This window comes from Camelus bactrianus, chromosome 6, assembly GCF_048773025.1.
Source record: "Camelus bactrianus isolate YW-2024 breed Bactrian camel chromosome 6, ASM4877302v1, whole genome shotgun sequence".
NCBI lineage: Eukaryota > Metazoa > Chordata > Mammalia > Artiodactyla > Camelidae > Camelus > Camelus bactrianus.
Window position 1 is genome coordinate 2,853,933 of NC_133544.1, and position 23,564 is coordinate 2,877,496.

General features: G+C 40.4%; 1 protein-coding gene across 1 annotated transcript in view; it reads right to left on the reverse strand.

The window, feature by feature from the left end:
- The window catches only part of RCOR1 (REST corepressor 1), a 106,808-nt gene extending 84,235 nt beyond the window's left edge, over positions 1-22,573 (reverse strand). Inside the window, exons 1-2 of the mRNA XM_074364984.1 lie at positions 22,004-22,573; positions 21,860-21,919 (exon numbers count right to left, since the gene is read on the reverse strand). Of these exons, the coding sequence (XP_074221085.1) occupies positions 21,860-21,919; positions 22,004-22,307 (364 nt within the window). The 5' untranslated portion in view covers positions 22,308-22,573. The remainder of the gene's footprint in view (positions 1-21,859; positions 21,920-22,003) is intronic.
- Between the last annotated feature and the right edge of the window lie 991 nt (positions 22,574-23,564).

The following is a 23,564-nucleotide window of genomic DNA, read 5'->3' on the forward strand; positions in this document are numbered from 1 at the left end:
GAACTGTCCTTTAAATAGCCTTAAAAAGGAAGGAAATTCTGACATATTCTACAACACTGATGAATCTTGAGGACATTATGCAAAATGAATAAACCAGTCACACACACACACACACACAAAACACAAATACTGTATAATTCCACTTATATGAGGTACTTAGAGTAGTCAAACTCAGAGACGGAAGGTAGCATGGTGGTTGTCAGGGGCTGAAAGGAGGAAAGAATGGAGAGTGTTTAATGGGGACAGAGTTTCTGTTTTACAAAACGAAAAGAGTTCTGGAGATGGATGGTGGAGATGGTTGCACAATACTATGAATATCCTTCAACTGTACACTTAAAAATGGTTAAAGATGATAAATTTCATATTATGGGTATTTTACCACAATAAAAAATTTTGGAAAACAAAATAAAACTAAAAGAAAACTGTAATCTCTAGGATAACAATTATGAGAATAGTATTTCTAAAAAAGAGCATAAAAAGACCAAGCTAAGGAGAGATGTTAGAATAATAATAAACATTAAATCAATTCAAAAGATCAAAGGAACAAACAAAACACAGAACAGGTAGGTCAAATAAATAGAAAGCTTTGAATCAGTAGATCTAACTACAAATACATCAGTAAATACTTAAATGAAACTGTAAACAGTACTAAATGCTCAAGACAAAAGCAAAAATTTGCTTTTAAGATTTGGATAAAAATTTGTCAAGACATACCTATAAGAATAAAGGCTGAAAGCACAAAGATGAAAAAAGACACCACACAAACACTAACAAAAAGAAACTGGCATAACTGTATTGATATGAGATGGAGGAGCATTAAGGCAAGAAGCACTGCGAGAGATAAAGGAGACACTGCCAGAAGGAGCTCAAACTTCCATAGGGATCTTTGGAAAGAAAGGCAGCAGAAAGCAGTAGTGAGTGGTATCATCTAATGGCATCATATTCACAGTGGGGTGTTTTTAGGGAAGAGGAAAAAATGGTACAGAAGCGGCAATACAGAACAAGGAAGACATCCCGCCTCCAGGCCCAGTGATACGAGCAATGTTTGTGGGAAAAGCAAGTAGCACTTGAGAGGGCTGCAGGGAAACAGTGCCATCAGGAGACAACCAATATGCAGTAAGAACAAGAATGGAAGGGGAATTCACAAAAGAAACTGAGGATTAGGGGGTTCTGCTCATGTACCTTGAGTTTCAGAAGGTTCAGTATAAAGATTTTGAGAGAAGGTCAGGGTTGGAAGATGAGATTAGAAAAAAACATACAGAGTCTTAGAGATTAGAGTCGACAGAATGAGAAGATGGTCTAGGAATCCTGGTCTTCTCGGTGACTGATCACTAGGAAAAAAGCACATATTGAGATCAATACCAACGGCAGACAGTGACAGAGAAGCTGGCGTGCTGAGGGACGGGAGGGTGCGGGGAGGATCTCGCCAGGAACATCTGAAGTTCCGGGGCTTCCTTAGCTTCTGTCGAAGCCTCTAGGCTGGCAGAGTAGCAATCTCACTCCAGGCACAGGAGCATTTTCTAGATCCCTTGAAAAACGCTGCAACATTTAGCTTGGATTTTTAAAGAGCCAATAAATCACTGGTAGCTACCAAGAAGAGGGCTTTCTCAGAGGAAGAAGCAGAGCTGGATACACTGCCCTCCTCCAAAATCCATCTCAGGAGTTCCTAACTGCCCAAATTCCAGAAGATTTTACATTGTCTTTAATAATGTTATTAAGCACAATTATTCTAACAAAAGAAAATGTTACTTTTCTACAAACGGTAATGAGGGTAATGACAGTTTACCAGTGTGCCTTTGTATTTCATTCATTTCTTTCAAAAAGATTTTTATTTTGTGCCAATTACATGCTGAACGTTTTAGACTCTGGGGATACCACAGTAAACAAAACAAAGACCTGTGCCTTTATGGGGTTTAAATTTTAGAATCAATATTAAACAAATAGGTTCATTTATATTATGTTAGCAGGTGGTACGAAAACAGTAGTACAGCAGGGTAAGGGGACTGGAGTACAATGGAGGTTTTCATTTCAAATAGGATGGTCCAAATGTCTCCTGCAAATCACTCTTGCCAAAAATGATTTTAATTAGAAATCAGTCAATCCTCTAAATCTAACTACCAGTTTACAAAATACAAAGGGAAAAAGGACATGTTAAAACAGGACAGGGATGTCATCAGCAAATCTAGAAAGAGGGAAACTCAACCAGACCATCTAGTGGTCTTCCACAACTACATTACAAGAAAAATCAAAAAGAAAGGAGGAAATCTATGTATTAAAACTCAGTGTGTGTGCTTTCGGACAAGATGGGAGTAACAGAGATCAAATTTACCCTCCCCTTGAAAAATCCAAATAAACCAACAAACAAAATATATGAAACAATGGTCTTCCAGACAACAGACATCAGTGATCCTTGAAAGATGGGAAACAGAGAGGAGGAGCCCTGCTGCTGTCCCAGCCTCCTGCTCTGAGAGAGCTTCCAGCCATGGAGTCAGGAGACTCAAGTTAGCTTATTTCACCAAAGAAGCTATGGGGACGGCAAATATGCATATTAAAAAAAGCTCAATATCATTTGTCATGAGACGGATGTTAAGTTAAAAGCACAATACGATACTACCACAGGCATATCAGAACGTCTAAAATTAAAAAGAGCAACCACACCAAGTGTAATATTTTCAGCAAGTTGTAGAACAACTGGTCCTCTCACGGCTGGTGGAGATGCAAAACTGCAACACCACTTCGGAAAAGTCTGCAGTTTCTAAAAAAAATTAAGTATGCAACTACAATGATTTCATTCCTGAGTATTTACCCAAGAAAAAAGGAAATACATGTTCACACACAGCAGATTTACCTGTCATAGCCAAACAATGGAAAAAACTCAAATGTCCACCAAGAGGAGAATAAATAAAGAACTTCTGGTGTATCCGTACAAGGTAATACTACTCAGCAATAAAAAAGAATAATCAATTGATACACACAACAATGTGGATGAGTCTTAAAATAATAATGCTGAAAGAAGCCAGACAAGATAGTATATACTTTAAGATTCCATTTACATAAAATTCTAGAAAATGCAAACTAATCTATAGAGACAGAAAGCAGATCAGTGGTTGCCTAGGGGAACAGGGACAGGTAGGAGGAATTACAAAGAGGCGTGAAGAAACTGGGGCCAGAGGGGTGATGGATATATTCAGTATCTTGACTGTGATGAAAATTTCACAGGTGTATACATGTGTCAAAACCAATCAAATTGTACACTTTAAATATGACAGTTCACTGAACACCAATTACACCTCAATAAAGCTTTTTTTAATACAACATGTGCCTATGTTTGAATGCTGATCTAAACAAACCAACTGTTAAAAAGAGTTGACTGGGTTATACTAAGAAACAAGTAGTAATTTATTTAATTGTGAAATCCATGGTTAGGTTTTTCTGTTGTTATTTAAAGGCTGAATTTTTTTAGAGTGGGTAATAGGTTTATAGCAAAGTCGAGAGGAAGACAGATTTCCCGTATACCCTGCCCCAACACACAAAAAGCTTCCCCCTTATCAACATCCCCCACCAGAGTGGGACATATGTTACCACCAATGAACCTATATTGACACATCGTAATCGCACAAAGTTCATAGTATACTAGGGTTCACTTTTGGTGTTGTGCATTCTATGCGTTTGAACAAATGTATAATGACATGTATCCACCATTATGGTACCATACAGAGTATTTTCCCTGCCCTAAAAATCCTCTGTGCTCTGCCCAATCATCCTTCCTCCTACTCTAACCCCTGGCAACCACTCATCTTTCTACTGTCTACATAGTTTTGCTTTTTCCAGAAAATTATATAGTTGGGAGAAATAATACAGTATGAGGCTAGACTGTTTCTAAGTCCTATTTTAGAGATAACATACTTACAGATGGATAGGAGGAAGGTCAAGACAGGCCTCACTGAGAAGGTAACATTCAAGCAAAGATTCAAAAGAAGCAATGGAGGTAAAAGTCAGAAGTAATACAAGAACCAGCCTAAGCAGGACTTATAAGGCCATAGTGAGGTCTTTCACTTTTACCCTAAGTGAAATATGGGCCACTGTGAGGTTCCAAGCAACAGAAAAACACTGACTTACATTTTAGTACATGGGAGCAGAAGACTTACTAGAAGGCACCCTCAGCAATCCTAGTTACAGATGAGGATGGTCAACAGGAGGAGAGCAGCAGTGAGGCAATGAGAAGCAATGACAGTCTCCCTGCTGGCGCAGTCTGCCGGCAGGGATACAGATGACCCCTAATGATACAGGCAGTTCCCGCCCTCCCCAGCAGTGGAGAAGACATAGAAGGTGGTAACTACGTAAAGACAGAGAAGTGCTGTAACAGAGGTAAGAGACAAGGCACAACAGGAAGACAGATAAGGTGGACCCAACTTAGAGGAGAGACGGGAGGGGATTCCACGATAATCCTCAGTAAATGCTGCCTGAATTACCATGTGCGGGTGTCTCAATTCTCAAATCTGCTATATCCCCTATTAGAGGAGTGGCACACAGTCACCAAGTCACCTAAGCCAGGAACCCAGGGGTTGTTGTCACCTCCCTGTGCCCCGCATTAAATCTATCATAAAAGCCAGTCTACTGAAACAGCTCAACAGCTTTCAAACACATAAATGCATCCTCGCTTCCCTCCTGAAGATTCCTCACAGCAGCCCCTCACCAGAACTTACCTCCACACAGGCTGGATGTTCACAGTGCCTACCAAGTGTCTGGCACAGGTGCTCATTTACAAGTTTCTGGATGAATGGGTGGTCTTCTCCACTTTCTGTGAATTCATTCCCACAAGCTCTCCTCATCACAACCACCAATGGTCTTTCCAAACTACAATTACATTCACAGCACTCTCTGGCTTAAAATTCTCCAGTCTTACTCACCAAAGAACAATGATTCTTCAAGGTGGAGCAGTGTAGTTTTAAAATGCATGGTCAATATGACAGATATTATTTCATAAAAATATTACACTATTGCTTTCATAACAGAAACATTAAGGTATGTTATTTTTATGCTTTCTAAGAGAGATGAGTCATAAATGGTTATTAAAAATCATTTAATTTTGCACAGCAAAAGAAATCATTGACAAAAACAAAAGTTCAACCTACAGAACGGGAGAAAATATTTGCAAACGATGCAACCAACAAGGAGGTAACATCCAAACTACACAAACAGCTATTATAACTCACTATCAAAAAAACAAGCAACCCAATCATAAAATGGGCAGAAGACCTGGACAGACATTTTTCCAAAGAAGACATACAGATGGCTTACAGGAACATAAAAAGATGCTCAATGTCACTATTAGAGAAATGCAAATCAGAACAACAACAAGCTATCACCTCCCACCTGTCAGAATGGCCATCATCAAAAAGTCTACAAATAACAAGTGTTGGAGAGGATGTGGAGAAAAAGGAACCCTCATACACTGTTGATGGAAAAGTAAACTGGTACAGCCACTGTGGAAAACAGTATGGAGGTTCCTTAAGAACTAAAAATAGAACTACTATATGATCCAGTAATTCCATTCGTGGGTATATATTCAGAAAAAATTAAAACAGTAATTCAAAAAAATACATGAACTTCAATGTTCATAGCAGTATTATTTACAAGAGCAAGACATGGAAGCAACCCAAGTGCCCATCAATAGACAATCTAAGATGTGGGATAAGTGTGTCTATATGTATATATACATATGTGTATATACACACAGACACAGAGGAATGAGAAGAAATACTACCATTTGCAGCAACATGGATAGACCTAGAGAATATCATGCTTAGTGAAATGTCAGACAGATACTGTCTACTATCCTTACATGTGGCATCTAAAAAATAATACAAATGAATGTATATGCAAAACAGAAACAGACTCACAGGCACAGAAAACAAACTCATGGTTACCAAACGGGAGAGGAAAGAGGGAGGGAAAAATTAGGGGTATGGGATTAAAAGTTACAAACTACTATATATAAAGTAGATAAGCAACAAGGATTTACTGTAGAGCACAGTGAATGTTACCCATTATCTTGTAATATCAACTATATTTCAATGAAAACAAAATAAAATTATTTAAATAACATTTAAAATAAATTCCAAAATGGGAAATGACTGCTAGTAAGTACAGGGTTTTTGGAGGGGAAATGAAATTAGACAGTGGTAATGGTTTCACAACTCAGAACAAACTAAAAATCACCAAACTACACTTTAAGAGAGTGAGTTTTACAGTATGTGAGTTGTATCTCAACAAGACTATTATTTAAAAACAAAATAAACTCCTTAGCTTGGCACACAATGTATCCACCTCTACAGTCTCATCTTCCACCACTCCTGATCACCTCCCCAAGCTTCAATTATATATCAAACTTCCTCAAAACTGTCACACCCTCTGTAGCCACAGGATATGAACATGTGGCTCCCTCAGCCTGGACAGCTTTCCCTCAACTGCCCTTCAAGACCTACCTTAAGGGTCACCTCTGGAAAGCCTTTCCTTCCCATACTCAATTTCTTTTTTTTATTACAATTTTTTTTCAAGGTGGTAAAATACACATAACACAAAATTTACCATCTTAACTATTTGTAAGCATGCAGTTCAGTGGTGTTAAATACATTCATACTGTTGTGTACTCATCACCATCACCGGTCCCCTAACACCTTTCGTCTTGTAAAACTCATGCTCTATACCTATTAAATAACTCAACATTCTGCCTTCCCCCCAGCCCCCGGCAAACACCATTACAACTTCTGTCTTTATGATTTTGACTATTCTAAGTACCTTATATAAGTGGAATCATACAGTATTTGGCTTTTTATGACTGGTTTATTTCACTCAGCATAATGTCCTCAAGTTTCATCCATGTTGTAACATATTGTAGAATTAACTTTTCAAAGGCACAGTATTTCACTGTATGTATATACCATATGCCACATTTTGCTTATCCATTCATTAGTTGATGGATACTTGGGGTTACTTCCATGTTTTAGCTATTGGAAATAATGCTGCTATGAACATGGGTGCCACATCCAATTTCACCCACCTCCCCTCATGCCACCCTGCCCACCCCTAGGCTTTCGGAGCACAGCAGACTCCTATCACATGGCATCTTTCAAACACCAGATTAGGCATTTTATGACTACTGAATATATTAAGTATCCAATAATTAAGTCTAATATACAACTTTATTTTCCATAAGGTGGAAAAGCAAACTTACTAAACTTTAGCCAAAAAAAATTTTTTTTGCTTAAGCAAAGATGGCAAAAATCTTATAATTACTAAATCTGGTTGCTGGACATATAGGATTCATTAATCTTCTACTCTTTTCTATAAGTTCAAATTCTTCATAAGCAAGAAAGCAAACATTAAAGTTTAGGAAAACTATATAAGTGTAACAGAGAGAAGTCCAATAATAAAGAGAAAAATTAATGATCTTAGACCACCAGAAGTAGTCCATCACTTTCTCACATGAGTTCCTAAAAATACGTACAAAAGTGCAATGTGTAAAAAAGCAAGACAATAAACATCTCATGGGGAAATTACATTCCTAAAACGTAAAAACTGAAAACACCTAATTACAGGGGGAGAGTATACAGCTCAGCGGTAGAGCGCATGCTTAACATACACAAGATCCTGGGTTCAATCCCCAGTACCTCCACTAAATAAATAAATAAACCTAATTATCTCCCTCCAAAAATTTTTTAAAATCTAATTATACTTCATCTTACTTTTCCAGAGCATAATTCCAATTTCATACATGTTCTTAAACTGTTTTCCCCTCACAATTAAACAGTCAACCAATGAATGTGTCTTAGTTAAAAGCTGCATGCTTTTAGAATGCCTAATGATTATTAGCTTTGTCTCAACTACATTAAAGTTTGTAGAACTTACACTTCAAATCATTGGTATCAACACTTTCACTTTGCTACTGCTACTTGTTGTTAATAAGACAGAAAGTGTGGCTTTAAATTTTTTTCAAGCAGTGAAACTCTTCTTTAAAAATTATCTAGAAACTTAAAATGTAAAACTAAATAAAAGCTCAACTATTCCAGTTTGTACCCTGCTTTAGCAGGGTCAGGGGCCTCACCACCACCCCTCAACCTCTCTGCTCCACTAACAATGTTGTACAAAACTGGCAACACCATGGAAACTGACCTGTTGCCAAGCAAGCAGAACACCAGCAAGGACTCAAAATGATAGCTCATCAGCTTTATAAAACACTAATTCAGTTTAGAAGCATCAAAATATGGCATTTGAAAGTGCCAGATGTTCAAAAATCTAAAAGACACTGAGCTGAAAATGACTAGGAAACAACAGAAATTCTGTAAGTGCTTCAAAGGGAACACACACACACACACACACACACACACACACACACACACACACACACTCTCTCTCTCTCTCTCATTTTATTACATCCCAGCAAGATGGAAGTCCAAGACAGCCCAAGAATGAGATATTCCCTAAACTACACTTTTCTCAGAAGTACATTAATTAGAAGTAATAATTTTTAAATAATTAACTTTTTAAAGAATAGTAGTCTCAAAAAAAAAAAACTAGCTTTGGAAAATTCTGGGCTAGAATCATCAGATTTCAATGAGCAGGTAGTTAGACTGAGTACTTCATCACAAATACTGAAATGAATACTAGCTATTCAAAAACAGAAAATTTGATATTCCAGTTACTAAAAGCATTATTATATTTATAGAATGTTTCCATGAACATAAAACCCAAACTTAAAAGTTTAAAAGCCAATAACAAGCCAAAGCAATCTTCAGAAAGAACAACAAAGCTGGAGGTATCACACACTCTGATTCCAAACTACGCTACAAAGCTACAGTAATCATTATAGTATAGTAATGGCACAAAAACAGGTACAAAGATCAACGGAACAGAATAGAGAGCCCAGAAATAAACCTACATTTATATGGTCAATTAATCCATGACAAAGGATAAAAGAAAATGCAATGGGGAAAAGACAGCCTCTTCAATATATGGTGCTGGAAAAACTGGATGGCTACATCCAAAAGAATCAAACTGGACTACTTTCTGACACTATATACACAAATAAACTCAAAATGGACTAAAGACTTAAATGTAAGAAACCATACAACTCCTAGAAGAAAATACAGGCAGTACACTCTGGTTGCCAGAGGGATGGGGTGGTGGTTGGGTAAAACAGGTGACGGGGATTAAGAGGTACAAACCTCCTGTCATGGGGGTGTATTATACAGCATAAGGAAATGTTCAATAATATTGTAATAATTTTGTATGGGGACAGATAGTTACTAGATTTATCGTGGTGATCATTTCATAATGTATGCAAATGTCAAATCATTATGTAGTAACCTTGAAACTAACCCAACATTGTACATCAACTATATTTCAATTAAAAAAAAAAAAGCCATGGGGTGGGCATAGTTCAGTGGCAGAGCAAACACTAAGCATGGGCGAGGTCTTGGGTTCAATTCCCAGTACCTCCATTTAAAAAAAATAACAATAATAATTTTTTTTAAGAAACAGAAAAAAATTGGGGGAAAAAAAGCCATAGCAATTTCAAGAAGAAATGAAATAGGTTAGGGGTAAAAGACAACATATAAACACATACTAAAGTTTTCTTTTAAAAAGGGAATATAACCAATTCCTTTACTTATCTTTAAAAAAAAAAAGAATCTAGACTTTTGCTTCCAGCCAAGATAGTGTGGAATTTACCATGTCATCTTTAAAAACTAAAAACCAGACAAAAATACAAACAATTTTCAAGACACTGGCCACCAAGCAACAAAGTACAGTGATTCCCTAAGAGACAGGAAACGAATGAAGTAAATCCTACAACTGCCCCAGTTTAGTGCCTGGAGAGTTTCCAACTGGCAGCACAGGGAGGGGAACCCAGGGAGAGACTTCAGGCAGTCTCCCTGAGTCAAGGAGACATGCTGAGGTCAGGGAAGCCAAGGCTGGAGTCTGTAGGGCAGGACAGCAGAGAAGAGAGCTGCACAGAAAGCCGTCCGGAGATCTGCCACAGGTCCTCCCTGAGAACTCCACATAGTACTGATCAGCACATGCCTGTGAAGAAACTACTTGAGGTGTCTGGATAAAGAAACACTCAAAAGAATAAAAGGGATCGTCCATGAGGCTAACACAGGGCCAAGAAGAGAGTCTGTCCTCAACAGCCAGAGCGGAAAACCTCAGAATTAAGGTTTCAGAGGACTCAGAAGGGTTCTGGCTCAGCAGGGGGAATAATTAGCCCCAGGCTAAACGCTGCTCTGATCCTGCCTAACAAAGCTTAAAAGCAAGATCTGAAATGAACAAACTATTTCTAAGGAACTTAACTATGTTCCAGAACAAAGTTCAAGAGTATTTATAGGAATATAAAAATATCCAGCAACCAAAGTAAAATTCATAATCTCTGGCATCCAAACAAAAATTACCAAACAAGCAAAGAAGCAGGAAAAGACAACCCACGATGAGGAGAAAAATCAATCAACTGACATCAAATCAGAAATGCACAAGATGATGGGCATCAGAACAATTATAGCTGTATCTCAATGTGTTTGAGAGGAAAGACTGAGTATGTTAGGCAGAGACATGAAATACATATAAATATTTTTTAAAAGACCCAAATCAAACTTCTACATAGGAAATCTATGTCTGAGATGAAAAATACACTAGATGCAACATATTAAGAGCAGATTAGACACTGCAAAAGAAAACATCAGCAAACTTAAAGACGTAGCAATGAAAAGTAACCAAAATGAAAGAGAAAAAAAGACTGAACAGAGCATCAGTAAGCAGTGCAACCTGAAGCAGCCCAATACATGTGTAATTGTGAACATTAAATACATATAATTTTACGTCAATTTTGCCTTAATAAGGCCGCTTTAAAAACTTAATCTTTTCAAGCAAGGCTAAGCCTTCACAGTATTGATTTTTTTTTTTTTGGCAGGGGGGAGATAATTAGGTTTTAGAGGAGGTACTGGGGATTGAATCCAGGACCTTGTGTATGCTGAGCATGCACTCTACCACTTGACCTATACCTTCCCCTCGATTTTTTAAGTCTTGTATTTTATCTTCAATACAGCCATACATCTGAATCATCCTTTTGGTTTAATTAGGTACCAAACAACCACCTCAAAAAACAAAGCTCTCCTAAGCTTCAATTTCTATTTTGTTTTCAAGAAGCCTTATTTTGAATACCTCAATAGCAGTATTTTAAAGAATATTTCACAGAGGAATTCAGTACATAGCCATCATAATATCTATCAGCTGTTCCAATATCACATCTCACCATGCACCTAGATTAAGGGTCCAACACTTCTGAACTAATTATAAAAAATTAAGGGGGGAAGGTATAGCTCAGCAGTAGAGCGCATGCTTACCATGCACGAGGTCCTGGGTTCATTCCCCAATACTTCCATTGAATAAATAAATAAATAAATAAATAAATAAACAAACAAACAAACCTAATTACCCCCAACAACAAAAACAAAAATTTTTTAAAATGAAGCTTTCAATTCATCAGAACCTCCAGATCAGTGCTGTCTGACAGAACTTTCTGGGATAATGGAAATGTTCTATTCTGCACAGTCCAATATAGTAGCCAGTAGCTACACAGAACTACTGAGCATCAGAAATGTGGCTAGTGTGACAGACTGAATTTTTAATTATTTTATTTTAATAAATTTAAAGTTTTTTAAATAAAATTTAAGTTACAGATACCTAGTGGCTACATTATTGGACAGCTCAAAACAATTAAAAAGAAAATTGAGATTAAAATTTTTAAGATTAGGATTTTCAAAGTAATTTTTAAGTATTTACAGCTTACAATATTATATAATGTTGATTTTTAAGCTAAAAAACACCATCAAATCATAAATGCTGAAAAAACTGTATTTTTAAAGCTTAGGTCAAAGGATCATTTCATCTAAACATCTTCCTGGTTTCTTCAACTCCTCATCCACCACCACAATGCACCCCCCAGTGCCATCCACAAACTGCCTTCAGCAATGTGTGAGGGACGGGGGAAGTGGGAAATGGGAAGTAACTGCTTCATGGATGTGAGATGTCTCTGTGGTGATGAAAACATCTTGTAACCAGACGAAGTGGGTGGCAGCTGCACATCATTGTAAATGAACTAAATGCCACTGAATTATTCACTTTAAACTGGTTAATTTTATGTTATACAAATTTCACGTAATAAAAAAATTTTAAGAATGTATCCACGATCTCTAATTCAGACAAATTCATTATTAAAAAGGCACAGAAAACAGAGAAAAACCAGCTTTTAAATGCAATTTTAAAGCTCATTTTTCATTGAGTTTCTGTTTCTTAAATAACTGAACTTGGTGCTTAGCTATCAAACGTTCATTACAAAATGCCTATTCAAGGAAAGTCAGCCAATGCAAGCACATGTTCTTATTACACCCAGAACCGTGTTCAGCTGTGTCAAGTTAGCAGAGGATAAACTTTAAGATATTTAAACCAAACTGGTAGCTTGAAGCATGCTACCACCCTCAAAGAAAGCAGAAGCACATGACACCATGAGCTCCCAGAAGACTTCATGGTCCTTACTCAAAAGACCGGCTAGCTAAGTACTTAAGCTATTCTTCTTACTATCCGGATCTCCCTGTACCCATGCTCAGTCTGAAAGCAGAGTAAGCCCCAAGCCCAGAAGTCTCCAGGCCAGTAAAGCAGGATCTATAATCTTCAGTGAGAGTGTGTATGTGTGTACAATGGCACAAAAATACCCTAAGTTCAAGTGAATAAAGTGAAATTAACCCCCAAAATTTAATTAACCTTTTCAGACATAAATAAAGCCACCAGGTAGTATAACTTGGTTACTAGATGAAACTGCTGAAGAAGGATGAGGACCACAGCCAAACTTCAGGAGCAAGGACTCACCTAAGTTTCCTCGGTGGAAGTACTGGAGCAAGTCTTGGGGTTCTGGGCAGACAAAAATAATCCCTAGTTAAACTACACTATGATCAAACCAAACATAGCAAACCTCACATCTAAGTCAATCAGAATAAGGCTTACAATTTAAGTATACTCTGGTCTTTGAAAAACTGAACAAAATTCACTAATAACACCAACAAATATATACTTGGGTTTCTTGGGTGGGCAGGGTTAGTCTGTTTTTTGTTTTTTTGATGGGGGAGGAAGGATGGGAATAATACACAAGGGAGGAAGACCAGTTGCTGAACAATACTAACCAGATAACAGGTGAAACCAAGGGTTTTTAAAAATACTCTCTTGGATATTTTAATTTGTGTCTCATTTCATATTTTATTCAAGACACAGTTCTTAAATTCACTCCACAGCTCAAGTCCAATGTAAACCTGTAGAAAAACATACTGCGGGGGTGGATATTTAAATGTTATACTCTATCTGTTAAACTAAAGGGTAGGCAACATAACACAGTCTTTTGTAACCTTAAATTATTCAATCGCAAGAAATTGATCCCCTCAAAAAAAAATTGTATTTTAAGCTCTGAAGATGATTATTTCAACACACCTGTAGGAGTAAACCAACTCATTCCAATTTGTCCCAGTCAACCAAGCCAGATACCTCCCATTTCATTTGTGTTTTCATTGCCAGGAAGAGGAGGAATGTAACTGGACACAAAGCACGCTCTGGCAATCCTAAACATGAAAGTCCACAACACTTGGGACCACATGGAAACAACTAATCAGTTGATTTAATAAAGCACTGCTCCTAAGAGTATTTTCTTAAAGAGGATTTCTGGCTGACTCTCCCTGAAATACACTAGATTGAAATGTGACTGTAACTTACAAATAATGGTATCTTGATGTTTTTTCCTTAGTGATATATACAATAATTGTGTATCTGACAACTTACAGCATCTTAGAAAGGATTACCCTGGGCAGGTTACTATACTGAACTGTACTGTAACTGTACGGTTACTGAACTGTAACAATAAGCCTCTTGGTACCTCTGTACGGAAAATGGGAATAACAACTTTAACTATCTGATATAATTGTTGTGGTTGCTGTGCTAAATTATTAGTAAACACAAAGTGTTCAAGCAAGTTTGGCATGCAGCAAGCACTACACTAACGTGGCAATGACAGATCATTCCTTCGAAGGTTTTCCGTGAGTGATGAAAAGCTGCACCTCCCCGTCCATATGCTTGCCCTCTCCCTCACTACAGTGACAAATCCATAGACAGCTGAATTTGGTTTTAGTCCACAGCTGACCACTACAGGAACTGAGGTTGTAACTTTAACCTCTAACTAGTATGTTGTTATAACAACATGATGGACAGAAATTAAGTCAGAGGTTTACAAGTCATCTGGCACTACAGTTTAGGTCAACTGGTTAATAGTACACCAAATGAGCTGAATAAAGTTGAAACATAACTAAAAAAAAAGATGTGTCCATTCTCAGTGACATTCACGTTAGAAACCAGGAGTCCTGGTGACAAACATTACAGGAGCTATGTACCAAGGCCAGTCTTTGAGCAGAAATATACCATACCAGGGATCTATTTTTATTCCTTCCTGCTAAAAGGAACTCAGTCAACCCCCTATACTAGAGAGAAAACAAAAAACTCTATATGCAGCCCTAACAAATGATTGGTATCCAAATATATAAAGAACTCACACAAATCAATGAGAAAAAGACCAACACCCTACAGAAAAATAGTAAAAGACATATTCACAGGAGGAACCTGAGTAGCAAAAAAAAAAAAAAAAAAAAACCATAAAAACGCACTCAACCTCACCAATAATAAGAAAAATGCCAACATAAACCATAAAACGATAGCATTGAGAAGTCAGTAAATCTGACACCATACTGAAAACTGGGTCAAGAAAAGGAACTAGTGTGCTCTGTCAGTGTCAACGTACTTGCAGGAAAACATCAAAGCAAATGAATATGCACAAATAATTCCATTTACAAAAAGACTTTGACAGTAACAAAAGCCTACCGTTTATCATACTTAAGTGCAGAAACATGCTACAGAATTCTGACGGCCTTGAGAGTATGCCACTCAGACCTCCCTTCAAGGAGTGCAACTAATTAGCTGACAGGCCCAGCTGCCCAGCACCTTCGAGAGCCACTGCAGTGCTCACACCAATGCCAGGCCAGTGAGTGGACACAGCAGACACCCTAGAGTAGGGCCGTTTCTGCCCAACGTACTCCAGCCAACAGCCTGCGCTCTGGCTGAGACATCATCCAAGCTGCACTGCAATCCTAGGCTTCTGGAGCCTTCATCAATCATCCTTCCCTGTTTTCCTTCACAAGTGTCACACCTGCATCCAGGCTGAAGGCTCTGCCACCTCATCCTCCCCCTCTCCACTCTACCCTTCACAGGCATTTACCCTAATGAAACTCTTGCACACCTAGTTTCATCCTGCCATCTGCTTCTCAGAGGATGCAAACTATCTACCACAGGAATAACATAAATCAATTTTCAATTAGTGAAGGCAGGAGTGGATCGCTACACCCGAAGCAAATATGTCGTAGTATCAACAGTGTTTCATCACACTGGTGGGTATACAACTGTAGGTATTACTTCCTTTCCTACTTGAATGTCTTTTTTAAATAATCCTATCTTTACAATTCTATCCTACCTTACGATAATTTGTGAATACATTCAAATTATCCTACCTTATGATAATTTGCAAAGATATTCAAACTATCTAGTCACTTCAATTTTAGACATTTAACTCTTTCTTCTGGTTCTGAAATTATGCACACATACTACTGCTCTTCATTGTCACACCAAGTAACAAGACTCTAAAACATCTGAAATAATAGGCGTTCAAAGTTTGGCTTCATAGGCCTCAAGTCTACCTGGAAATTCTCTTAATGATTAGATACTGAAAGACAAACACAAGCCACTCTATCTTACTTTCCTCGTCTAGAACACAAAAAGGTTGAACTGGATGGACACTGCAATTTATTCTCTCATTACTTTGAGGGAGAGAAAATCCAGAAATTTCAAAGAATTATGTCTACTATGCAGTTTTTACTAAGATGCACATCTATAAGAAATTTGACTAATTTGAAAAAGATAGTTTTAGGGTTTACTCTCAACATTTCATTTAAGTGACTTTCTTTCCGCCTGTCACCACTAGTGTTTTATTGGGAATGATGGGCAGGTGGGGTCAGAGAGGGTGCTGGCTGCTGTGAAGGAGTAATAAATTACATTTTAATGTCATTTAAAAATATTTATTTCTCTCAAACATTTCAGCAAAACACTTTTTGTCACCTTACACCAACTATTTATTTATTTATTTATTTGGTATATATTTTTATTGAAGTATAGTCAGTTTACAATGTTGTATCAATTTCTGGTGTACAGAATAATGCTTCAGTCATACATGAACATACATATATTAGTTTTCACATCCTTACACAAACTTTAAAATATTCTATAAAATCAACAACAAGGAGGAGGGTGTAGCTCAGTGGTAGAGCACGTGCTCAGCATGCACAAGGTCCTGGGTTCAATCCCCAGGACCTCCACTAACAAATAAAATATTAATTTAAAAATACATAAAGAAACCTAGTTACCCCCCCAAAAAAAACCCCAAAAAATCAACAACAGGTAACATAAAACTCAACCAGAGGTTAGATTAATAAAACTTCCAGAATACAAAACAGAAGCAATTATATAATTACAACTATTACCTCTTATTTCTAAGGTCACAAATATTTTCCACAATTGCTATTTAAAGCTGTAGGTATTAACTCAGTCCAAATCACTGAATCAGCATTCAATCCCAATTCCTACCTTATTCAGACTTTTCCTGTGCTGCTACAGAAGACGCCCGCCCTTTGCAGAAAGTAAAGTTCTCTATTTTAAATATAAACACCAACTTAACACACACTCCTTAGCAAAGATTACTGTTTTCCATTAGAGCAAGGAGACAAATAGAGCCATTTTTCTTACTTTCACATTATGCACAGAACTTCTAAAGAAAGGCTAAGAAGAAAAGGAGAGCTAAATTATAAATTAATTACAACAATCTATGTAGCAGGGAGTAAAATATTAAAAGTCAAATACGCTGGAGGAGACTATAGTAACTTGGACAGAACTTTGATGTGTCATCTCCAAAGACTAGGAAGATTTTTTTCAACTAAATTGCCCCATAGAATTTTATACCACCAAGGAAAATGGCTTCCTAAGAGTAAACCTAAACTTCTTCAGTACAAATGACCTTTAACACTGCTTCTTAAAACAGCTCTGCTCTGCTCAGCCTCAACCAGCTAACCTTTGAGTCACAGTCATCATCCATGGAAGGGAATGCTGTGGCAGAAGGAAGAATCTCACACGAAAGCATTAAATCCCAAAGACAAGAACTTGAAAGTGTGGAGCAAAAAATTCCCTAACTCAGAATCCAGTTAACGTGCACTTCCCCTGGCCCAGGGATGGAGTCAAGGTCCCTTTTGTACTATCTAGAAACTTCCTAGTCAGGTTTAACTATTCTCTCTGGATCTCAAGTGTACTTTTCTGCTATATAAATGTTCTGGGCTAGTTCATTCTTCCAGGAAAGGGTATTTACCTAAATTGTAGCGGGTACATGGAACTTAAAATCAATCATCTTCAAATATCTCAGTGTATGATTCTCACTCAAATCTATGGCTTCCTCACAATCCAGTCTTCCCAGTGCACAAAGGAAGGCCATGCAGGGACCACTACTTGGCAACTTCAGTTCCACAAATGATCATTAGAATAAGATAGCAAAAAATGTTTACTTAGCACTCACCCTGTGCTGGCCATTTTACCTGTATTAGCTCAGTTCATTCCTTCTCTTGAGGGAGGAGTTGCATTGCCTCTATTTCACATAAGAAGGCAAAAATGAAGTGACGTGCCCAGGAGCAACACAGGGTAGTCAAGAGGCACTGCCAAGATCTGAAATCAGGTCTGATGATTCCCACAGCCCAAGCTCTCACTGTCTACTCTATCCTGCTTCTGAAAGAAACCTGAAATTAAAGATGACTATACCTGACATAATCACAGGCCATACGTGATGAAAAGAACCCTGATTCATGAGGGAGGAAACTGAGGCTCCTGAGATAAAATGACATGCTCTGCCCTAAATCACACCCTTCTTTTGGGGGGGGGGGGGATTAAGTTTATTTATGTATTTATTTATTTATTTATAATAGAGGGGCTGGGAATTGAACCCAAGACCTCACGCATGTTAAGCATGCACTCTACCACCTGAGCTATGCCCTCCTCCCCTTAAATTACACTCTTAATCCCAGAGACAGGGTATCAATATCCTGACAAGTTTTAGGTGTCTCCCACCACTCCACTGAACCCAGCTGACCACTCACAGGATTTACTATTATCCTGACCTCTCATTTGGGTTAGCACTGCCTCAAAGTATGTCCTAAATGACAAATCATTCCCCATAACTTAATGAATTTTAGGATACCAATAAAATTGATTTTTACAATGAAACTAAAGCATAGAAAATCATGTGTTCAGAGAGGAATACAGAACAACCAGTAAAAAGATATGAAAAGCAGGTCAAGACACCTGTTCAGGAAAACTATTCCACATTAAAGCATAACACATTTTATTAACAAAAGTCAACTCTGAAGTGACAGCTGAGCCAATGACAACCACAAATTTTCAAATCTGATTAAATATACTGGGTTCAAAGTTCCCAATAAAGGTTATCTGTTTAAAGGACCATTACCTCCAAAATATTTACCATTAACATCTCCTCTTTGACAACAGTCTTCATTTTAACCTTAGTGAACTGTGACGCTGAAAACCAACTTGGACAGAAGTTAACAATAACAAAACATGCTTCAGAAAACAAAAAACTTGAGTCAACCTTAAAATCGTGTGACTATGTTCCTCTAGCTAGAAGACAACAAAGAAAAGGACTAAACAAATGACCAACGAAATACATGGACTACAGCTTCTTCCTCCACATGCTCATTGGTAGGATCATGGAAACGTTCACATTTTTGTACAGAAAAACATTACTTGTTTCAAAATAAAGTATGCTTGGCAGGTGTAGGAAATAACTAACCAGACTGATCAGAGGTAGGCTAGAATAAGCATTCCTCCCTCTTACTTTATTCTCTGATTACTAAACTCTAAAGGAAACAGACAACACAGCGGATGCTATGCCCTTGGCTATGGAAAGACAGTCTGGACACCACACGAGGACAAAATCTAAGTTAAAGGTGGAGGACTGCATTCTGGTCTCTGCTTTGAAATCTAATTGATTGAACTGTTTCCGTCATCATAAACAGAGATGCTATTTTACCTAAAGTTGCGCCAGTCCACTGATCTAGTCTAGGTCTTAATTAGATTTTAAGAACTGAATCAGCATTTTGGGACTACAGTGCTCTATCTGCTGCACCCACTATCTGTGAGGGTGACAGAAATGAATCTTCCTTAGACAGTACAGGGAATATCAGGTGCTTCTAGTTTTAACCATTTGCTTTTAAAGCTCTACGGAGGGTCAAGCTGGTATACTCGTATTTTATGAATAAAATATGACTAAAAAAATTCAAATCAATTTCTTCCACTCATACGTCTTTACAGAGACAGTTTAAAAAAAGTGGCTTCTTGATGAGTTTCCACATTCACCTGTCTGCTCAAATTCTGGTTAAAAAAAATAAAGATGTATTCAGAACTCAGGCAAGCAGAAAGAAAAAGCAGTAACAGTCACAATCTCAGTTCCACTTTACTCCTAACTTGTGCTTATGAAAAGAACCTGTCTTAAGTCTAAAGTCTAAAAAAACTTTATTTTGCCATGAAACAAATATGGTGTATCATTTCTATTCCAAAATAGAAGTCTCCCCTTCCCTTTGATTTTAAGTTAAACGAGAACACACCTAAAAAAATAAATCAGTAGGAAACAGTAAAGTCCCACAATTTCCAGCCTTATCTAGGAATGTGTCCCCTGCTCAGATTGGCAAAACAGGGTTTGAAATTATTTCATACCAGTTAGATTCCTTTCTCGATTAAAACAAACACAAAATAGGAAATGTTAACACCAGGACCCACTCCACTGGCAGTTAAGACTATGCACAAAATATTTACAGTGTTTTACTTTTCAGAAAGGAGAGTCGCTAGCAAATTTACGCTTGCACCTATTCCATCAAAACTGCAAGGACAGCTCAAAATATGATCTTATTACATTTGCTGTTTCAAAGAGAACAACTCCAAAGAAATGAGGCTCAGTACTAACAATGCAGAGCTAGACATCAATATTTAGAAGAACGTGAGAAATCTAATTCTTGCTGTTGCCATCAAATATGCCCTTTTTCCTTAATCACGTGCAACATATTTAAATAACGCGTTCAAAACGAATACAACCAAAGTGTATCCAAAACTGACCAACTTACTAAAAGAATTTTTACAAATTGATTTTTTTCAATATATGGGGGAAACTTGGTGAGAAGGTCTGCTTTGTGTCCTGTGCTTTAAAACAAAGATGGACTTGACCTACAAAATGAAGATAGGGTCAACTGTAACCAAAAAACAGTATGCTTCCCCTGGTGGCCAACGAAGGAATGGAGAAGGCTTGCATAGAAGAGAAGAATTGCCTGGTCCATTCTGTTACTCTTACAAACGAGAAGTGACTACCAAAAAAGGAAGATGTGGGGGAAGGGGAAACTATCAAAAAAAACTAACATTAAATGTAAAGGGAACTTGGTGGTAGACAAACCTGGATGATTGACTACATATACTTTAAGAGATTTAAATCAACAGACCAAAATCTTGACTGCAAATATGGGAAAGGTCATTTATTTCCGGAGTGCCTAAGAGCTCACTCAGGGATCCCTATGTATTTTCACTTCAAAGAACACCCAGTTTCCTACTTTAATAACAGCTTAAGAGCACTTGCCCTTTTTAAGGACTAGATCCTTGCAATTTTCTGCTGTCATGTTTCCAAGAAAAGGCATTTATGCGTTTATTTTCTCAAATAAACTAGTATACAATCTACACAGAGAACCACCAGCTCTAAAGCCCTCCGACCAGGACTGTTAACTCCAGTTCTACAAGACTCTCTTTTGAATTTTATTTCTGAAATAAAACCCATGCACGTCCTCTCATTTTCCACGCCAACAATCTTTAAAGAGATTGTATAGATCTTATACAGATACAGGCTAGAATCTCACTGACGAATTCCTTTGTCTGATTGGATTTTTCTGGCACTTTAAATTTGCTTCCACACAGAATAGCAACGAGGGTAGCAAATGTTCCATTCTAGGACGTAGGAATTTCTTGGAGGTGGAAATCATTAGGCTAAACCCTCTGAAGGTTCTGTTCTTTCACAACTCCTTCCTTCAAAGGAAAAGAAAGAAAAAAGAAAAAAAAGAAAGAAAGAAAGAGATACAAGCACATTTACAAATAGGTCCTAAAACCAAACTGCCACCAGCAAGCCTCTCTTCGCCGGGCAGGGCGCCCTCTGGGAAGCACACTTCTTTTATTAACTGGTTTCGGGGGCTCGTCATTCTAACGCTCTCGGGATGGGAGGGGAGTCCGGGGCCGGCCGAGGAGGAAGGGCATGGGGGGCAACCTTCAGGAGGGGAGACGCGGGTCCGAGGACGCTCACTCTCCGGCCCGGCCACCCCGACCCCAGGCCGGCACGGCTCGTGCGGACGTGGGAACGCCGGAGCCCCGGGCCAGGTATGGCCGCACCACGCCGCGGGGCGCAGGGGCCGGGGGCGACGGGGCCTTCCCTGGAGCAATGGCACGTCTGCGGACACGCTCACGAACGAGGTGTGCGTCCTCTCCTCGCTCTCCCCGCGGACCGCAGGACCCACACACACAAAAAGAAAGTTGTCCGACGGCTCTCCGCCCCCTCGGGCCGCCGGCCGGCCGGGGCGCTACTCACCGGGGTCGAAGTCGGGCACCACCGCCTGGTACTGGGGTCCGACCCGCATGCCGCCGCCACCTGCAGGGAAGCAGAGCACGGCGGTCAGTCAGCGGGCGCGCAGGGCGGCGGGCGCGGGGGCGGCGCGGGGAGGCTGCCACCTACCGTGCTCCTCGTCGCTGGACGAGCCCGAGCTGCCTTCCTCCCAGGAGTTGCTGCTGCTATTGCCATTGGGCGCCGCCGCCGCCAAACTTTTATTCTGCCCATTATTGGGGGCGGCGGCGGCTGAGGCGGAGGCGGCGGCGGCCGAGGCGGGGGCGGCGGCCGAGGAGGCGGCGGCGGCGGAGGCGGCCGAGGCGGCGGCGGCCGAAGCGGCGGCGGCGGCGGCCGAGGCGGCCGCGCTGGCCGCGTTGTTCCTCCCTCGCCGCTTCCCTGAGACCTCGGGGCCCTTCTCCACCATGGCCGGCATCGGCGGGGGCCGGGGCCGGGCGAAAGTGGCGGGGACCCGCGGCTCCTGAGGAGGGGGCGCCGGGCCGGGGGAGGGTGTGCGGGCGGGCGCGGGGCCGGGCGGGCGCGGCCGGAGCCCGCGCGCGCGAGTTGGGGCTGGGGCGATCCTGGCGGGCGGAGCTCGGAGCCGCTTCAAGCCCCCAGCGCCGAGCCGAGCGCAACTTTCGCTCTCATCGCCGCCCGCACTTCACTGGCACTAACTACTCCGGGAGCATCGAGCGGGAGGGGAGGGGGCGGGGCCTGGGCGAGCGGGGGGAAGCCGCGCGCAGCCCAACCCGACGTGGGGTGGCTCCGCCCTCCGCGCGCTCCCATTGGCTCCTGCGGGATTTGGACGGCGAGCGGCAGCCGGGTTGGCTCCAAGCACCCGTCAGTCCGAGGGAGAGCGGGGAGGGGGAGGCTCCGGGCTTCCGTTGGTCAGGTTCGGTTGACGCGTATCGCCCGCTGTACGTGGTTTGAGGTTTGCAATCTCTCTACGCCCCATGATCCATTTCTCTAGGCAATAGCGAGGAGTTAACTGCCCTCCCCGCCCCCTCCTTCTGCCGGCCCCCCTTCACCTGCGCGCACCCCTCGCGGCCTCTGCCTCCACATTCTCCGAAGGGCTCCACTGAGAGTCCCATAGGTTTCGAAAAGAAAAATATACGCGACACGAGAACAGAAATTGAATGCGAGGTCGGGACTACTTTCCCCCTCGCGCGGAGGATTACATCTCACAGTTTGAATGGGTTCTATACAAAGAAGGGAAACTAATTGGAAGAAACTAATTGCGCCCCCACCTTTCCCAAGGGGTTTGGGGATGAATGGGCGCCAGGGGAGTCCTAGTGTAGAGGACAGGGCTCCCAGGTGACGGTCTCCCCTGGAGGGAAAGGAAGCGGTGCGGAAGCCCTGGGGTTTGGTGGGGCTTTCTGCTAATTGGGTGGGGGGAGGTTGGAAGTCACCGCAGTTGCCCGGGTTGCGGGGCGCGCCGCGCCTGCAAGGCCGGAGGGGAGGGTCCCGAGTGGCCCTTGCCCGGACGCGGAGTCGGGGCGTGAGGTCCCTGCCATCCCTGATGGCCTTTTAGAGAGCTGCGAAGGGGCCGAATTGTCCCGGGGGGAGGGGAGCACTTAAAAGATGGGAAGGAAGACTTCTAGAAATGGGCTGGGGTCCAGGAAGGGTAAAGAGGAAGACGCTATTTTCATCCTAAGCCTTTGCTAGGGGAGGAGGGTCAACTTCCTCTCAGGCA